This window comes from Neoarthrinium moseri, assembly GCF_022829205.1.
Source record: "Neoarthrinium moseri strain CBS 164.80 chromosome Unknown scaffold29_Wmoseri_CBS_16480, whole genome shotgun sequence".
Lineage (NCBI taxonomy): Eukaryota > Fungi > Ascomycota > Sordariomycetes > Amphisphaeriales > Apiosporaceae > Neoarthrinium > Neoarthrinium moseri.
In genome coordinates this window covers 1-18,038 of record NW_026055143.1, presented here as the reverse complement: position 1 = coordinate 18,038, position 18,038 = coordinate 1, and the positions used below count along the sequence as shown (strand labels likewise).

The following is an 18,038-nucleotide window of genomic DNA, read 5'->3' as shown; positions in this document are numbered from 1 at the left end:
CCCCAAACTCTGTCGGCCATTGCCGGCATGAGGAGTTCCTAGGAATAAAACCCCGATCGTTTTCGGATAAACACTCCCAAGATCGTTATGCGTGCCAAATATCCTTGACATCGCGGCTGTCACAAGAGCCTCCTTTATTATAAGACCTCCGAGCCCGTGGCCAATGAATATTATGGGACGAGACACCCCGATGCGCAGTTTTGCTACATCGCTCAACAACAGCTCCGCCAAATCCGAGAACGTGTTTGTATTTGCATTCGGCGGAGCGTATCCCCAAGTAATAACTCTGGATGGAGGCAAATCATCACAGAGTAGATCTCGCGGCCATAATACGCCTGATTTGGCCCAAGTCTGGATTCGATGGCCGAAAAGGCCGTGAACGAAGACGATATCTAATCCGACATCACTTTGATTGAGCCCGTCGACTAGTACCAGCGGCCCCGTTGCATCTCGCGCGAGACTCAAGGACTCACTGCTGTCATAGCTTTTCCGACTTTCGGATCGACTAGATTTCCCTGAAGCCCGGCTCGATTCTTGTGGGGACCCAGCAGTGGCGCGTGCGATCCTCGCCAGACTTTCTCTAATTCTCTTCATCTTTTCGTAGTACGACAACCGACCCGGACACGGTCGTTAATCACACTGGAGAAGACCAGCAACAAGAAGGATCGATAAAGACACAAGTTCGAAGACGCAGGTGAAGAATTTTCGCATTTCTCTACATACATAACACGATGCAGAGTCAGCTTGGCGCAGCAACTGACTACCAGAGGTCCGGATTTCGTTCATGACACAAATACGCGCTGATCCGAGGACGAGCCAAGAGTGGAGACATCAAGGATCGGACCCATACTTGTTTCCCTGAATGTAGCATCGAAGCAGCGGTCTCGCTCCTTCAGAGCCTGCCAGACTAGCAAGGGAGAAATTGCAGGCAAGTATTAAGTTTCCCCACGAAGCGCCACGATGGCGCCGTTTGTGCAGCTAGTCTTAATGCTGGCCACGAAAGTTGACAAAATACCATACGACAAGGATACCCGGGGACAGGGAACTCTTTGAACATTACGAACCACTCTTTGGGCCTCGGACCTGAAGTCAAAGAGCCCCGAGTGGGTATGAATGGAGTCCTTCCAGTTATATTGAGCCAATAGCGTTGGAAAGACTTTTGCCGAGACTTGGTTGTGGGCTCCGATAAGAATGGTCATAACGGCGGCCCTAATTTGGTTCCACGCGTGCCGGCCCGTTGGGAATTCGGGCATCATCCAATTGGTGGAAAAGACCTTGGCGACCGTTGAAAGTATAATTACTATCTGCTACGAGGGTCTTGTCACATCCACACCACGTGGAGTCGGTGGAGCGTGAAATCAGGTGGTACCAATAAAGCGAAGGCACCACTGTCCAGCTGCGTGATTGCAGCAAACCGTCGTCATTCTCTATTTGTTGGTCTATTCTGGAGTCACGTTGTACTTTTTAGAGGGCTTAACAACGCGTCGCTGTCATGTACGTATGGTATGGGATTTGTAACAAATACTTGGTACTGTATTACCTGACAAACGTCTCGTCAAACTGCACAGACCAATATCTGGGTTAGTATCTAATTTAACACTTTGCCAAACTCGCAAAGCAACAATAGCTGTTCTCATGTTCGCTGTGATACTTTCCCAAAGCGAAGTAGTACGAGTTCACTGATTTCGAAGACATACAATGTCGACGGTATGAGATGGTGTGTGAGAGCCCATGAGAGATTTTCTCAGACAACAATCAAGATCAGTAGTGAGTAATAGATTGTAGTACGGGCCGGGGTAAAGATTACATCCCGGGCCGACCATGGGGCCCTGTGGGTCTGACAGGCCAGGTTGATGCTAAATTACCTGACCTTCGTTGCCTCTTTGACCATACGGTGGATAAATTAGTGGCACTAGCTCCACTATAATTGACCCATGATATGGACTGGAAGAATTCCGGCTTGCCGGTAGCGTAATGGATATTCGAGGGCTTTGTCGTTCTTGCCAAGGATCCGCCACCAATTAAGATCATACATGCTTGATCTGCATCACTACAGTCAGATCATGTCATGTTGGAGAAGATCCACTTCAGGGGGTAACTAGTCTAGACTTGAGTATGCACCGCGGTAAACGTATTGCTGGGACATGATCACGCACCAGTGGATACTTTGTCATTTCTCAAGAAGGAAGTGGTTCGTAGACCCCCGGGCGGGGGTATTGTGGCTTCATGCGGGATTTAGTCGGGACAGGAACAAACGCAACAGTCCAGCACTTGCCAGGGAGTCCCAGAGTGCGTTCGCAGTCGGCTATTTCGCCTCTTGCTGTTCGGATGTGGTTTGAATAGCCAAGGTTGAGCAAAATGAATCCTTGGCAGGGTTCCTGGACTACCTTACCACAGTCCAATTGCATCGCCTCTGGTGCCTGGAAAGGAATGGGGACATTTCACACTGGCCTGCCCATTACCAAATCAGGAGTCATAGCCCACGTTGCCGTTGGATACATCCACGCGGGCTGGATGTGCCACTTACCCGCAAACCTGCATGACGTTCAATTCAAGGAGGTTAGTAGTCCGACTTGATATTCATTGAACGCCTCAAGCAGCATGTCATGGGTTGTAGATCCTGGTAAAGTTTCTTGGCACAAGCTGTTATCACGGTTTCCTCCGCGCTCCGACAAGTAACCGAACATGGCCAGTCTATTCTGCGTATAACATCAGCGGCTATCTTGCGGAAGCCGGACGCCGCCCTCAAGAAGTGGTGAACCTGCCAGTCAAACCCAATACGCTGGCCTATCATGATTCAGCGGCAGTTTTCCGGTGGGGTTCCATAAAATGCCCAGGTTGCGAATGGTTGACTAAGAATCAGCCCCTCTCTCGATCATTTTATGATATATACAGGGTATCGAAGGGTCTTTCGCCATTTAACTAGACTCGTTGGCCCCTTTCCAGCATTGAAATAGTGGCCGTCGTCTTTATATCACATTTTTGCTGTGGTTTCTGGGATACTGGAGACAACTTTCCGACACATCAAGATGGGTCGATCTATGGGAGCTCACGAATATGTTGCCACACTCAAGGGCCAGAAACTGCGGTTTCCTAACCTTGAAGAGCCGGTTAAGAACTGGCCAAAGGGGATGAGCCAGCACCTTGAAATTCTGAACAAGGTACAACATCTTGATCTTTTGAAGTACTTCATCCTTCCCAGACGATCTCATGAGAATATTTGAATTGCTAACGTATCATCAGACTTCTTGGACCTGGTAAGGCATACGACATTTGTGAATCAACCGACTGTCCATACTTTGTTTGCGCCTGGTGGCCCAATGCAGACTATGATGCTTTGCGTTTTGCGGCACAATTCATCACCTTTGTATGTTGCTCTGTGCCAAACGTCAACAGAATTCTGACTGAACTTGGTATGACTAGCTTTATCTCTGGGATGACGGTATGTGACCACCTTGACACCCTCATTATCGCACTGGCTCAGACATTTAGATACCGATAACCCGGAATTAACGAACCTGGTTTCTGACCTGGATGCTTCTACCGCATTCAGAGCGAAGAGTGTTGCCCATTTTGAACGGTTCTTGGCAGATAGACCTTTACAAGCCCAACCAGAAAAGGAGTCGCCTCCGGCTACGTTGAAGAGCTTCAATCCAGTTGGAGAAGGAGCTGCTTTCAGGATGACCAAAGGGCAACGATTGAAGTTCCTAGGGGAGTTGGTGAGATACATGGACGCTTGCGACACTGAGCAGCGCTCTGAATTGAGCGGCATTGCTCCTACGATCCAGGAGTACCTACCATGTCGAATGGGTACCAGTGCCGCCGGATCAGTGGTGGCAATTCTTGAGTATGCATATTGCGGGTCTACATTTCAAAACCAGCCAATACTGACAATACACAGGTATATGCTCAAAATCGATCTGGGTGACGCTCTTAGGAATGATCCAGACATCAAGGTTGTCTTCGATGAGACTGTGTGTCTGATCGCAGTAAGTCAACAGAATCCGGCATTCGCCAGACACAGACAGCTAGTCAAGTTTGCTTACATCTACGATTTAGATAATGAACGATATGTTCTCACTTAGAAGAGAACTTCGGTACCCTTTCTTCAATAACGCCGTTGCAGTTCTTTACCATGAGCATCAATGTCTCCAAACAGCGGTAAACGAGACGTACAAGATCGTTTTGAGCAGCGCTGCAAACCTAGAAGCAGCTGAAGCAAGGTTACTTGCACGATACCCACAGCGCAAAGGCGATCTGCACGCCTGGATTGAGGGGGCCAAGACTATGGTGACAGGCAATATGGCATGGAGCATGCATATAAGGCGGTACAGCCTTGACATTTCTACACTGGATGGCACGTCCGAAGTCACGATCTAGATGAGTTTTCAACGAGCGCTGTATTTTTCCTGGTAGAATCTCATTGTCAGCCATAATGGCGATTAGCTTACATATGTACCACTGTCATCGTTTGAGTGATGTGCCGCTTTGCTGGTTGCTCTAGGTGCTTTCGGCTTAGCTTATGTGATGTTAAGTTACTAATGGGGCTCCATTCTTTCCAGAAGTCACAAGTCATCTGGGCTTATAGAGGTGGCAATAACCTTTTGTGCTCTTACTACAACGAAGTAATCTAGGAGGTTTTGACGAGTCGCTATGAATAGTATACGATTTCCCAGCTTCTGATAAAGCATGCATTGGTCAATTAGTGTAGTAATTAACGGTGGCCTGGAAGTCCTTGCATAAGCAGGGCGTATCTTCGCACGCAAACTGATCTATGGTATATCTCAAGGGTGCAGACCGGGTTGGTCATGCCATCCACAACCGAATATATTAGACTTAAGTGTTGGCAGCAAAAAGATCGGATATGGATCTCAATACTCTGTCGTGCATCAAGATCCACTTGATTGTAGAGGTCAAATAGTGACTTAAAGTCCAGTGCACGTCGTTGTCTTCGTTGACTACTATATATTATTAGTGGCACAACTGATTAGCGTGTGACCACTTTCTAAGGTTGGCAAATGAGGACAAGTCTCGGACTAGCCAGGAATCCCACAAACTATATGCGCGCTCCAGTATTGCATTAGCAGAGCTTTCTGCAGTACTCCTGTACAGTGAATCGCGTGGGTTCCAATCAATCTGAACAAGTGATACTATTGCAGTTGGTGGTTTAGAGTGCATTCGGGAATCCGATTGGTGTTCTTACAGATTCAATTCAAGGACAGAGGGACCTTTTGCCCTGATAGCAAGTCAATACTACCATCTGCGACTTTCGTTAGATCTCCGATTAGAATACCATGCGACGTTGTGTTGGCCAGAGTTGTCGGCTCCACGGAGATCTCCGATGACGATGTCGTGCGACGTTGTGTTGGCCGGAGTTGTCAGCTCCACGGAGTCCGATGGTTACTCAGCTAAAAGACATCCGTAGAATTTCTCCGGCGGACGGATTGTCTTGATACATCATCATGCCACCAAAACGAACGACGGGAGATGTACCGGTGCAGCGGCTTAGCTACAGGATTAATTACTTGTATCCTTTGATCTGATTGTCGTGTAGTATTGCGACAGTGTTACCACCAATATTCGTTCAAACCCACCAAAGAAAACTACGACAAGCACAAATTACTAATGTGCTTACATATCAGAATTGCGCAATTGTGACAATGGATATATCAAATCGTAGTCGGCGCGTACAGCTTCCCAGGATATGCCGCCTCCTGTCGGAAGTATTCATATATAAATAGAGCAGTCACCTTGTCGTACCTCAGTTAGAAAACAAGTAACTTCAACCTATTACATTTGTGCTCCTCCTGCTGTCACTCCAAAATGTCTACAATACTCCAGAACGTTGCGGTTGTTGGCGTAAGCCCTCCCCTTGACCCAGACCAGAAGCCGGGGCTCCGTGAGAATCATGCTGATGTCTTCCTACCTTTAGGCCTCGGGAAATCTTGGCGCTCCAATTGTCAAGGAGCTGCTGGCCCAGGGGTTCAATGTGACGGTAATCACGCGCGAGGGGTCGTCCTCGGTCTTTCCCTCCAGCGTCACCGTCAAGAAACTTGATGTGAGATCCGTACCGGCCCTCACCACTGCGTTTCGCGGCCAGGACGCCGTGGTGAACGCCGCCGCCAAATCCGCAGTAGAAGATCAGTTGCCCCTGATTGACGCAGCGCTGGCTGCAGGAGTCCAGCGATTCCTGCCGGCTGAGTTCGGGATCAACCAAAAGACTCCCAGCACGCATGCTTTCGCAGTCATAGTGAAGGATAAGGCTAAGGTGGTGGACTATCTTGTTCGTAAGGCCAACGAAAATGCGAAGTTTTCCTGGACCGGGCTTTCTGTCGGGCTATTTTTGGATTGGGTAGGTCCTCCACTCGATCTCTATTACGTTACGCCACCTACCCTTTATGAACACAGGAGTCGACGCTAACAGTCGTTCTCTATTTCAGGCCTTAGTCAACGGGCTTGCAGGCTTCCACAAGGCAACACGTACTGCCGAGATCTTCGACTCCGGAAACGAGACCTTCCACGCTTCCTCACTGGGCTTCATCGGCCGCGCAGTGGCAGCGGTGCTGTCTCGTCCTTCGGCGACAGCCAACAAGTACCTCGTGGTTTCGGGAGTTTCTCCGACCCAGAACGAGATCCTCAGGGTCATCGAGACCGCAACGGGCCAGAAATGGGCAGTCAAGCATGTTGATAGCAAGGAAAAGAAAAAGCAAGGCATCGCAGCTCTAGAAAAGAGCGACTATAATGGTGCGTTTCTGCCGCTGCTCCATCATTACTTATTCAGCGATGGTGGGGGTAACGGGATCTCACTTGAAAATAGTGATAATGCCGTGCTGGGACTTGAGGCGGATGATCTGCCCGAGCTTATCAAATCTAGCTTGATGAATTAGGCTGTATGTAGCAACAGCCTACTCTTCAGATGGAAGGGGAATCGTAGATAAAAATGTAATATTTCTTCTATTGAACCATGTGCTTCATCTCTCTTATCCTATGTGCTTGATGGTTTTTCCTTATATACACCATTTCCCGGTGCGCCTGGGCGCCTTCTAATCTAAGTCTCGAACTCTGGATCGTGTTCCTCAGCGGCCTCTCTTACCTCCTCCGGGTCCTCCTTCAGGTTCTGAGGGCCATTCCAGCCAGTAGCAGCCTGGATGACTAGTACAATGACTACCAGAACCACAGCAGCCTGGAAAAGAACTTTCAATCCACTGACATAGCCCTGCACTGCCACCTGCTGGTCAACGTCGCCAAGGCCCCCATTATAAACTAGGGCCGGACTACCAATGAGCTTCTTGATGAGCTCCCGCCGTTCAGCAGAAAGGCGGCCGGTGTTGTCTACGGTCTTGAATCCCTTCTCAAGCCCGTGTCTTAGGGTGCGAGAAAAGATGCCGCCCCCAATTGCGCTGCCGAAGCTGCCAGCAAAGCCTCGGAACGTGCCCAGCAGGCTGGTGGAAACATAATGCGTGCTCGCAGGCGTAAGATGCAACATATGCGCCAACGTGTAGTTGAGCGCGGCACCAGTAAATAGGCCATTGACGAAGACAACGCCGACATAGACCCACGTGGGGACAGCAGGGCTTGATATGAAAGAAAGTACGAGGAGCGACAGGCCAAAGAGCACGATGGAGACCAGGCACGCGCTCCAGAAACTCCCCGTGCGTTTGACGTGCAGCCAGCCCACCAGTAATCCGCCAATGCCAAAGCCCAGATTCGTAGGTACCAGCATGCTACCACTTGCTCCGGGGGAGAATCCAAAGACGGCCAGTGCCGTGATAGGTGCATAAAACAAAACTGTCCAGCGGGCAGCCATAAAGCCGAGCTGAGAGAAACAGGAGAGTAGTGCGCCACGGCTTTGGAGAACAGCGATGGGAATAATTGGGTCTGACGCAACAAAATACTCGACGAGCACAAAGCAAATCAGCGTCCCCAGAGACACGAGGATGGGAGTAAGCTGAATGGACCCAGATAGGCCGTAAAGGAAGAGTACAAGGGTGCCGGTCTATAACTGGCATTAGCTTATTTCTATACCACACGAGAAGGGTGACTTACCAGCAAGAAAGCACCCAAGTAATCAATTTGCTTAACCTTCTCAAATGTGGAAGAGGCCTTACCGCCCTTCTCTGCGTTAAAGTTCTTGGGTAGGCTAAAGTAGACCCCGAGTCCTGCCAATGCCCCTAGGGGAGATTGAATCCAGAACAGAAACCTCTATCGTCCATTTGTCAGCCGAATTATGGATCACAGTCGCCAAGGAATACACCTACCCAACCGGTAACGGGGATTAGGGCACCAAAAACGACCGCGCCCAACGACACGCCCGTGGTGAAGCCCGAGTTGACGAGCCCAACGAACAGGCCTCGCTTGCGCTTCGACGTCAGCTCCAGCACAAGAATCATGGCGAGGACGAAGATGCCGGCGCCACCAATGCCGGTCATGACGCGGCCGAGGATGAAGACGGGCAGCGAGTAGGCCCGCGCCGTAACCAGGCCCCCGACGACGAAGAAGCACGACGTCACGAGGATGATGGTGCGCGGTGAGAAGATGGCGGCCAGGCGGCCGGCCAGCGGGCCGAACGACGCCATGGCGATCAGGTACGCGGCTGTGAACCAGATGGCTTCCTCGTAAGCATCCAGGTCGGCGGCGATGGTAGATTGTGCCATCGTCATGCCTGACATGTTGGATGCTGGAGCCACGCTGTTGTGTCAGCGAACAGGTCTAAATAGGGAGGGCGAGACAGCTGCACGGAAATGCTGGACGTACCCTGCAGGAAGATCAAGATGTAGACGCTTATCATGATGGCGATGGCCCGCCTGCGGCTGACCTTCAGGTTTGGCTCGTCCAAATCGGATACTCCATCCTGTCGCGGCGCGTCAGTCCGGGACGACGAGCTGCTCCGGCTCGTCTGCGATGTGTTCTCAGACCGGAGCAGCGGCGTCGCCTCCGAGGCTGTGAACCTGGAGGACGAGTCGTCGCCGCCGCCGCCACCATCGGAGTAGTCCGGCATTTTGAAGTCGAGATTTGCGGCCTCGATTGTGTTGAGATGCAGCTATCTACGACCCCGACTACCGTGCCGGAGAAGCCAAGGCTCGTGAAGCGGCGCGATAATGGAATACAGTGCGCAGCTTGCAAATTGTATCTGTTAGCCCCTAGGAAATGAATAAAAGTTCAAAAGCTGGCCAAAAGTAGAACCTCTCAACAGATTGGGCTTTCGGATCTTTGACGCAGAAAATTGACCCCAATGAATGCACGTCTCAAATCGTCATCCACTGATGGATGGCGATTGGTAAGCCGAAACGGGTAGGTCCTTGATAGCAGGGATCGGGCTTCCGAAGTGGCCGGCCGGTGGACCCGCGTCCTTAGGCCCGGTAACCGGCAGTAACTAAACCAATCCTGGTTTCCTGCGTCTGGCTAAACCCTGGGGGCCTGGATATTGCTACAGGCAAATGCAGAGAATGTTTGCTTGCTCCCATCGGAAATAATATACATGAATTATGTAAACCTTGGGCTAGCGACTTTCCGAACATGAAGACGATTGAGTTTGCATATCGAGTCAATTGATCCTATATACCAATGCATAGCTATATCCCGATCCAGTCCTCATCGAGGTTGAAGAACATAGTCATAGCACCGGGAAGTGCCAGGCCAGACTGATCTCAGCTCGTATCTAATCCTGAATCTGTAAAAGCCTGTTCTTCGTACACAAGATCTCCTACATGCGGCTTTGGCTCTATTGACCCTTTAGGAAAAGCCAAGAGATGCAAGGGAGAAACCGAACTGTCTTATTCTGTCGCTGGGTTGGGATATAGGCCAACCTTTGAGCAAGCTCAGACTTGATGCTCGTGATCCAGTTTCGATTGAAGTGGTGAGGTAGGTCCAACTCGATTACCTGAGGAGCGCGACAGGCCGACTCACGCGGTCGTGGAACGCGCTTGCTCTTGCAATGTAGCAAATGGCGTATTAAAAGACTTGAGGTAGCGCACCCCTCGTCATTTCGCCATCTCTGTCATCTAGGAGAGTTGCAGCTATGACACATTGTTGGTGTGGAAGGTTATAAGACTTGGAAAGCAATGCTTTTTCACCCAAACCCATCTCTTGCCTTGTCTTCCCGATGTTCGACGCTTGACGGATTCGATTCTTTTCGGGGCTTGAGTCCGCCAGTAAAAACAGTTGAGAGCTTCCTAATGAAGCCAGACTCGACTGTAGCACCCGAGGTGTTTCGCCTTCGCTGCTGTTGAGCAATGATGTCGTCCAACCCCATCTGTTCCTGATGGCCGGCTTGAAGCTTCGACTGCTCCTCCTTGTCAACGCGAGCGTCCACGAGAGCTCTCGCATCTTTCTTGAGATCGAGGAACAACGCGAACAGTGCCGTGAACACGAGGAGCGCCGGAACCACTGTAAATGCAACCTGATAGCTAGCTCCGTTGCTGTTGATTGCATAGATCACAAATGGCCAAAACGCAGGACCGGAGGCTCCCATAGTTATGTATGCGGCAGCCCTCTTTGTACGCTTTCCCTGACCCCTGAGTCCAAGTGTATAGATAAGCGGCCACATGGGTCCTTCCGAGAAAAAGAATAGTATGACTGGAATCGCAACGAGATTCGGATTCGATGGTCGTACGGCGGCAACAAGGATTCCAAATAGTATGCTGAGCCCCGTGCTGATGTTGAGAATGGTTCGAGGCTGGGGAACCTTCGGGTGCGTGGGAGACAGGTATGCTAAGTATGCAACAAGAAAACGTGAGATGGCAAATGCCGTGTGGGCAACGAGAAGGTAGTCTGAGATCGTAAGAGCAAGAGAAGCCGGGTGATGTACTTCCTGCGTCGTGGCGTTTGATGTAGCATTCGAGGTCGTATCTGATTGAACATTTGCTGTTGGTGTCAAGATGCTTCTAAAGAAAATGCTCATGCTTTCCTGGCCTGCAACATAGGTCCACTGGGCCAGAACGGCAAGGCTCAGGGTCCAGGTCCTCAGCTGCAATCCACCAATACTCCGTTTCTTCGGGTCGATCGGAAGATACTTCGTAGATCGTTCCATTTCAGCGTCGGTTACCTCAGGCAAAGGCATATAGTAGAAGAAGAGCGCCAAAGCGACACAAAACAATGTTATCGCCAGGTACGTCCACTGTACATCCAGCAAGAGTTGCGAGCTTGTGGCATCTTCCCCAATGCCTGTGAAAAACACTTTCTGGGCTAGCAGCTGGCTTATGACAGTAGCGACGGCTTGGAACGCTTGCGAGAGGCAGAGTCGCATCTCGGCGTAGTTCAAAGGGCCGCAGAGTGCAATGAAAGGGTTTGCTGCCGTTTCGAGCACGGCTAGGCCAAAGCCTACAACAAAATTGCAGATCATGAAGCCAGCAAACGAAGTCAAGACAGCACTTGGCCAGAACATGATGGTGCCGGTTCCGTAGATGCAGAGCCCTAGAATGAAGGTAGCCTTGAAACCACCGACAGTCGGTGTGCCGTCATGCTTCTTGGTCCGTCGATGCTCGTCACGTCGCAGAATCCATTCGCCGACGACCAAAGGTCCAAGGAAGTATCCCACCCCAAAATACATGCTGGTAAGCCCGATCGTTTGGGCAGAGGTCATGCTCGCGACGGAGGCTATGGCGTTGTTGAGGGTATTCAGCAAGCCGTAGGAAAACCCCCACAGCAGAAAGAGAACAGTGACCATGGTGCAATATCTCCAAGAGTCAGCTGCCGACGTGCGGATTATACTCTTGGGCTTTTTGATGTTAACAAAGCCAAAGAAGACTCCGTTCTCAGTAGCTGTGTTCGTTGTGCCTGCTGTCATAGCCGTCCTCGATCGTGCCAGGCCTGTCGCCGCCCCTTGACCGCCAATGCCCGTCATCTCAGGCGTTGTTAAGAACTCCATCGCGCTGTATGCAGGCTCTGTTTCACGTGGGTTTGCATTATGTGCTGCCTCGGGGGGAGAGATTCTCCCTTGCGCCGAACCAAGCATTCCAGCACGCCCTTCGTCAGAGCTCCAATGTCTCGAGGAGTCGGACGGTGGCTTTGCCGCAGTATCGAAGGCTCTGCGGCTGCCATCTGGGTCGATAAGCATGGCAGGCAGGATGCGAACAATGAGTGGCTTCAATGTCGGGATGCATGCACAAGCTATTCCGATGTTGACCTCGACAGCCGACCACATCAGAGATAACGACGCATTGAAAGCAAACTCGGCTTGGTCGCCGAAAGTCGCCTCTGGATTGTTGGATAGCCCGGAAGACACGTCTGTTATAGCCTGCTGCAGGTAGTAGATCCTGACAACATCCACAACCGTTACAAATATACCCAGGGTGAAGGTAAAAACGAGAATCATTTTCTGGCGGAACGGGAGTCTCATGCCGGTAAGGACGGGTAGCGGTAACGCCAGTATGGCGAGATCGGTCACAATGTTGACGGGCGCCGAACATATGAACTCGGTCAGAAGCGGTATGCACTGAGCTTGGTAGGGGTATTTGTCGAATGCGGCTTGAACGGGTCGGCATTGGAAAATATTGATCAAGGTTAACACGGTCCCGGCAACGTTGACAACTCCCAATACCAGCCATGAGGCTAGACGGAGGACCTGTTGTGTATTCCTAGCAAGCCGCAGGTAAAAGATCAAGATGGATGTTTTCGTAGCCATCAACGCAGGGTTCTGCCAGACAAATCAGCCAACGACAGCAGACGAGAAGATTTCCACTCACATATAAGACGGAGAAGACGTATTCGCAGCGTCGCAGAACATTCCAATCGGCTGAGGGGATATCCTTATCATGTCTTCCCAGGCCATTGCGGGTACCGTAATCAATCGTGAAGCTGACGGCAAAGGCGAGTGCCCAAGCCAGCATGATAAACCAGTCATCCCAGGTGATCTGTCGTACAATCGCAAGACGAGTGTACAGTCGCGCAGCCACGAACACGGAAGCCAGGACCAGAGTCGCGGTCGTCACGGCGAACACGCTGGGCCCGCGGTCACTGATCCCGCCCGTGCCGCTGTCGGTAGTCGACATGTTGGCGACGTTATCAAGATTCGGTCTTGCAACGCGTTTGTCGAGTGACGAACCAGCCTCTCACCACCACAACTCCATCACGGAAGCACTTTTTTCTTCGGCAGACCAAGGGATATGAGCAACGCACGTTTACTGCTGGCGATCCAGAGTTCGGGCTTGTACTTGAAGGGTCCCGAGGTGAGACATCTCGTGCCGCTGACTCGCCCTTGAGTACCCCGGTTTTGAGGGCAAGCTGGAGCAACCTGGGGTTGATTCAGCCTAGTCGGGAGCGATGTACGTAGGTGGTACGGGGCCGAGAGTCACGATGTGGGGATAAGTACTAAGTGGCCCGACCGTCGAATCGGCGGTCGACGTGGCACGTGGACGGAGGGCTCCTTCACTACCGCTGACTCGTCTTGAACCCTTTGGCCAGACTGGACTTGCCAGGAATGAAATTGCTACAGCGCGCAGGCGAGGGATGAATAAGAGCCTGGCGACGTGTGTGTGCGCGTGTGTCTCACGAGGGATTTCTTGTCAGCATATCGCCTGGGCGGTCAAGTCACCAATCCTCCCCCATCCATTGATCGTCAGAAATCTTTTCTTCGGCTACGTAGCTCAGCCTTGGCTGTAATGTTACCCCGCCTGCACCCGGTCGGGGAATGGATTTGTGTGTGTGTGCTACAGTAAGATGGCAGAGGGATAGGAACGAAGCGGAGGCCGCGGGAAGAACGGGGTGCGACTCCAGGTCCAACCGGGGGTGAGAGTTGGCCCTTGGGCAGGAATTACTTGATTCAATCAAGTCTCCCTCCCAAATGTGCCAGTCAGCCCACCCAACTGTGCCTCTGGTTGGAGTTGTTTGGGGACAAGAAAAAATGTTAGTCAAGAGCTAAGCCTGCTAAAGGGGGAATGGGAATGAGCCATGACATAACGGTCACGGTCCGACAGCTACTAAGTGACGTCGGATGGAGGGATCCCCCTGATATTTTGCATGGGTTTTACCCCGGATTTGACGCGACTGTTCGGGGGGGCTTGGTGGCTGTATGTGCAGGGGTGAAGGCTTGGCCTGTAACCTCACCAATTCACAGTTGACAAGGTGCCGTCGTGCTTCGACTTACCACGAGTTTGGCCACTAGCCTGATTGGTATCCACGGTGACTTGGGTGAGCAGTGCCTGCACATGAGTTGGAAAAGGGAATAAGGGGGAAATAGAACCCGAAGCCCCGATATGCCAGTTGTGAGATTGGCAATAGTCGCGCCATTGAATCGTCCGTAAGCGAAGGATCTAGACCCGCTGTGCTGACCCTCGCGGACCCTCCTCCGCAAAGACCTTGGGAGGGTCGAATCAAGGGTCCTGTACGATAGACGGTTGATTTGGTAAGCCAATGCAGGTGCAAATGTCTCTGCGGAATTACCAGAATCGTAGGTCACCGGCTTCGATGCTCCGGATGCAGCTGTGCTGACGTTGCAGACTGCATACCGTAGTTTATAATCGGCAAGGCTGACCTATCTCCAAGCCACGGGCGTGTATAGCGTCGAGTTGCCGGTCTACTGCACCTAACCCTATGCGTGCAACCTGTGTCGGGCCAGCACAGTTAGGCCGAACCGGGAGCATGCACCACAACTCGAGTCAATGCCAGGTGCACATAACTGAAGCCGTTCGTTGTGGATAGGAGCTTCAGAAGCACTTCGTATCGAAGGTATGCCGGCATGTTCGCGCTTCCATGTTACTCACAAATGAACAACCTCAGCCGAGACGCGGAGCACAATTGACAGTCATGGCCGGCCATATCACTATAGGGCCCAACTAAATCCAGTGTCGGTCGAAATGGGTAATTCCCAAGAAACCGGGCTAATCCCCATGGCGTGAGATACTTGCATGGCAATAAGCTTGTACGTCTGGCTCTTGAGCCTCGACTCAAGATGTTAGCATCCAGATCGACGTCGAGGTAGCACAAGGCCAGATCCAGCGTAGTGACCGTCTGTTGTCCAGGCCTCGAGCTAGGGGGACGCTATCTGAATGCACATACTATGAACTATGGTATTGCCTTGCTTGCCCACTACAGCACAGCTTCTGGGGAGGGAGACATGGGAGAGCTAGGCTTTCTAGACCCAGCAGCACGCCAGGACGCGAGCCACGATGTCGAGATGGACGTGTGCTCTCTAGCATGGCCAAAGACACACATTCACACAGCCTCACCGGCAAAAGGTAGTGCGATGGGCCACGCATAGCTTGGGAGCCGGCAGTCACAAAAAGAAGGTTCCGCGCAAGAGTCGAGGCCATGCGACGCGACGTCGTTGCGGCTGGTGTCAATCCGACTGTGTATCATGCTCCAGATTCTGAAATCGACGGGAGGCGAGAACATGTATGCTTGTGCGTGTTAACCATGGGCCGAAGCGGAGCAGCACAGTAGCACAGGAGCTGGTGCAGTCTGGAGCTCTCAGCTCAAGTGTCGGTTTCCACTGTACTGTACCACCACGGCCGAAGGCGCACTGACGGGGAGCGAGACGAAGTGCGCCTGGGTTGGAGGATCGATTGGTGAGGAACTTGCTGGGTGACTGATTGCTCGAGTCAATTGATGGAAGTGATTGGGAGCATCATGATTCACCACCCACGTGGCCGTCCAACGTCGCCACTGGTGCAATGGCATGGGCAAATCGTCTGCCTCTGGATTCCTGGCAGTCCAGGTGAATTTTGGATTATTTTAGGTGGCCTCTGGCTGGCCGGTGGTGCAGTGCCCAAGGTCCACGGGTTGTGGTGCTGTTGCTGTGGTGGGCCCGGAAAATCCCCCTCGGGGCGGTGTGCGCCAATCGGAGGCGTGGATTTTCGGATTAGCGACACAGGGCGGCGAAAAGAAGCTCGTCGTCAACGTCAACCAACCGAAAGCCCGTTCCGCGTGGGCTGGTAGCGATAGGAGCTGTTTGCCAACCGTCACCTCGACCCTCTCGTCAGAACCTCTCCACTCCCGATTCGAAGATTCCTCCAGGTCTTTGAGTCTCCTTCTTGATCCCCCCAGTCACGATGCTGGCATCAAGACGAGCCGCCTCGCTGGCTCTGAGAGGTGCGTCGCGATACACCCACCCTCGCCAACTTTGCCCCCCCTTAGGACCAGACCAGACAAGACAAGACCCGCGTGACTGACCAGAACCCGTGTGATGCAGCGAAGCCGGCGAGCCAATTCCTTCCCCTGCGATCCGTCGCCGCCATCTCGACGACAAACAAGAAGGATGCCACCTCGGTCGCCCCCCACCGGGCTACGGGCCTAGCCGGACCTCGCAAGGAAGTCCCGCTTCCCAGCCAAGAAGGCACCAAGGGCGTCGTCCAATACGCATTGTATGTTGTTATGTTGCCGTTGCTCTACAGGCGCCGTGCCAATTGGGCTGTTGGGATGAGTTGTGTCCGGACCGCAGACTGACAATGGGGTCCGCAGAACCACCCTCGATCAGGTCGCCAACTGGGCGCGCCAGTCCTCGTTATGGCCCATGACCTTCGGTCTGGCCTGCTGCGCCGTCGAGATGATGCACCTCTCCACACCCCGATACGATCAGGACAGACTCGGAATCATTTTCCGTGCCTCGCCCCGTCAGTCCGACGTCATGATTGTCGCCGGCACTCTGACCAACAAGATGGCCCCCGCTCTGCGCCAGGTCTACGATCAGATGCCCGAGCCCCGATGGGTCATCAGCATGGGCAGCTGCGCCAACGGAGGAGGCTACTATCACTACAGCTACAGCGTTGTCCGTGGTTGTGACAGGATCGTGCCCGTCGATATCTACGTCCCCGGATGCCCGCCCACGAGCGAGGCCCTCATGTACGGCATCTTCCAGCTGCAGCGAAAGATGAGGAACACCAAGATCACCAGAATGTGGTACCGAAAGTAGATGGGTCGTTTCTTGGTCAAAGTTATGGGGGGTGGAATCATTACGCATACTCTCTTTTGTCTCAAATCGGGGGGTGGCACTGTACATAGGTTACGGCTAGATATACACCCAAGGGTTGTAGAAGTATTCGAGGAGTTTGACTGCTACCTCCCACTTCCCCCACTGAGAGCGGTGAAATTAATTCGTTAAGAAGAGCAACCTTCAGGGGTGCGCGATGGCTGCCGTGATACAATCTTAAGACTACAGCCTGCTCGGAGTGGTCTGGTTGTTCGCTATGCGGCTCGCCACACAACTAATTGACAAATGCGAATAGGCCATTGAAAATCACAATACCACCCTCGTGCCGCTATTTGCTTACCTCGCTAGAACCCTCACTTATCCTGGAATGCGTAGTTTGGTGTCACGCGTCACTTTACAATCAGAGTCACAGGGATAGGGCAGACAGCCAGCACCGTCGATAAATGATGACTGACCTCGACTCCCGACTGTATATCACAAACACCCCGAATGTCTACATACCGACCCAACTGCCCTCATACTCGCCCTCACGGTCCACTCCTAGCTATACGCACCCCACAAACACCCTGTTTGCTAACCCAAACCCACCCAAGCCGTTGTATCACCATTAGCCAAACAATCCTTCCCAATACCTAGGAACGCAAAACTTCGCGAGAAAAGGCTGACGAAAAAAGAAAAGTAAATAAGAGCAGCCTATAGCATGAGTTCCGTCCACTTGTTCTGCGGCTGCTGGTGCGGCTGTCACAACGCCGTCCTCGACCCGCGGTTCTGCGACCCCTGCGTCTCCAGACACCACCGCAAGCAGCCGGTTCCGGCGTACCAGCTGCAGGCCCTCCGCCGCGCCGCCTATCGTAGAAGGGCCCTTGAGCAGTTGGTGGCCCTGTCATAGAGTTGTAGCGTATAGCAGAACTCTCTGGGCATGGGCATGGGCTAGTCTTACATGAATATTGTGAAAGAAGAAGTCGGTTTGGTGCCATCATGAGGCACCTGGCTTTCCTTTCTTCTCTACCAATCCCATATCCGAGACACTATCCGCAGCATTCTTATACATGTGTACTCGAGATCACGCTGGCCTGAGAATGGTATCGGCCTTTGCCACAGGCTGACCGACCAAATCTCAACGGCTGGCTCGTTTCAAGATCTCAAACAGACAGGAAAGTACGCCAAAAAGGGG

General features: G+C 52.2%; 5 protein-coding genes across 5 annotated transcripts; 3 read left to right on the top strand and 2 right to left on the bottom strand.

The window, feature by feature from the left end:
- Positions 1-3,029: 3,029 nt before the first annotated feature.
- JN550_007450 (uncharacterized protein) lies at positions 3,030-4,380 on the top strand (the record flags this gene model as incomplete). The annotated part of the gene is made up of 6 exons (XM_049319301.1): positions 3,030-3,184; positions 3,244-3,367; positions 3,424-3,442; positions 3,493-3,847; positions 3,902-3,989; positions 4,060-4,380. The coding sequence occupies 6 exons, from the start codon at positions 3,030-3,032 to the stop codon at positions 4,378-4,380; spliced, it is 1,062 nt and encodes a 353-aa protein (XP_049170426.1).
- Positions 4,381-5,823: 1,443 nt separating this feature from the next.
- JN550_007449 (uncharacterized protein) lies at positions 5,824-6,887 on the top strand (the record flags this gene model as incomplete). The annotated part of the gene is made up of 3 exons (XM_049319300.1): positions 5,824-5,859; positions 5,933-6,352; positions 6,441-6,887. The coding sequence occupies 3 exons, from the start codon at positions 5,824-5,826 to the stop codon at positions 6,885-6,887; spliced, it is 903 nt and encodes a 300-aa protein (XP_049170425.1).
- A 161-nt stretch (positions 6,888-7,048) lies between these two features.
- Positions 7,049-8,998, bottom strand: JN550_007448 (uncharacterized protein; the record flags this gene model as incomplete). Its single annotated transcript, XM_049319299.1, has 4 exons — positions 7,049-7,996; positions 8,047-8,202; positions 8,259-8,677; positions 8,755-8,998. 4 exons carry the CDS (start codon positions 8,996-8,998, stop codon positions 7,049-7,051), a joined length of 1,767 nt encoding a protein of 588 aa, XP_049170424.1.
- Positions 8,999-10,069: 1,071 nt separating this feature from the next.
- JN550_007447 (uncharacterized protein) lies at positions 10,070-12,989 on the bottom strand (the record flags this gene model as incomplete). Its single annotated transcript, XM_049319298.1, has 2 exons — positions 10,070-12,634; positions 12,684-12,989. 2 exons carry the CDS (start codon positions 12,987-12,989, stop codon positions 10,070-10,072), a joined length of 2,871 nt encoding a protein of 956 aa, XP_049170423.1.
- A 2,997-nt stretch (positions 12,990-15,986) lies between these two features.
- Positions 15,987-16,846, top strand: JN550_007446 (uncharacterized protein; the record flags this gene model as incomplete). Its single annotated transcript, XM_049319297.1, has 3 exons — positions 15,987-16,026; positions 16,127-16,298; positions 16,396-16,846. 3 exons carry the CDS (start codon positions 15,987-15,989, stop codon positions 16,844-16,846), a joined length of 663 nt encoding a protein of 220 aa, XP_049170422.1.
- Between the last annotated feature and the right edge of the window lie 1,192 nt (positions 16,847-18,038).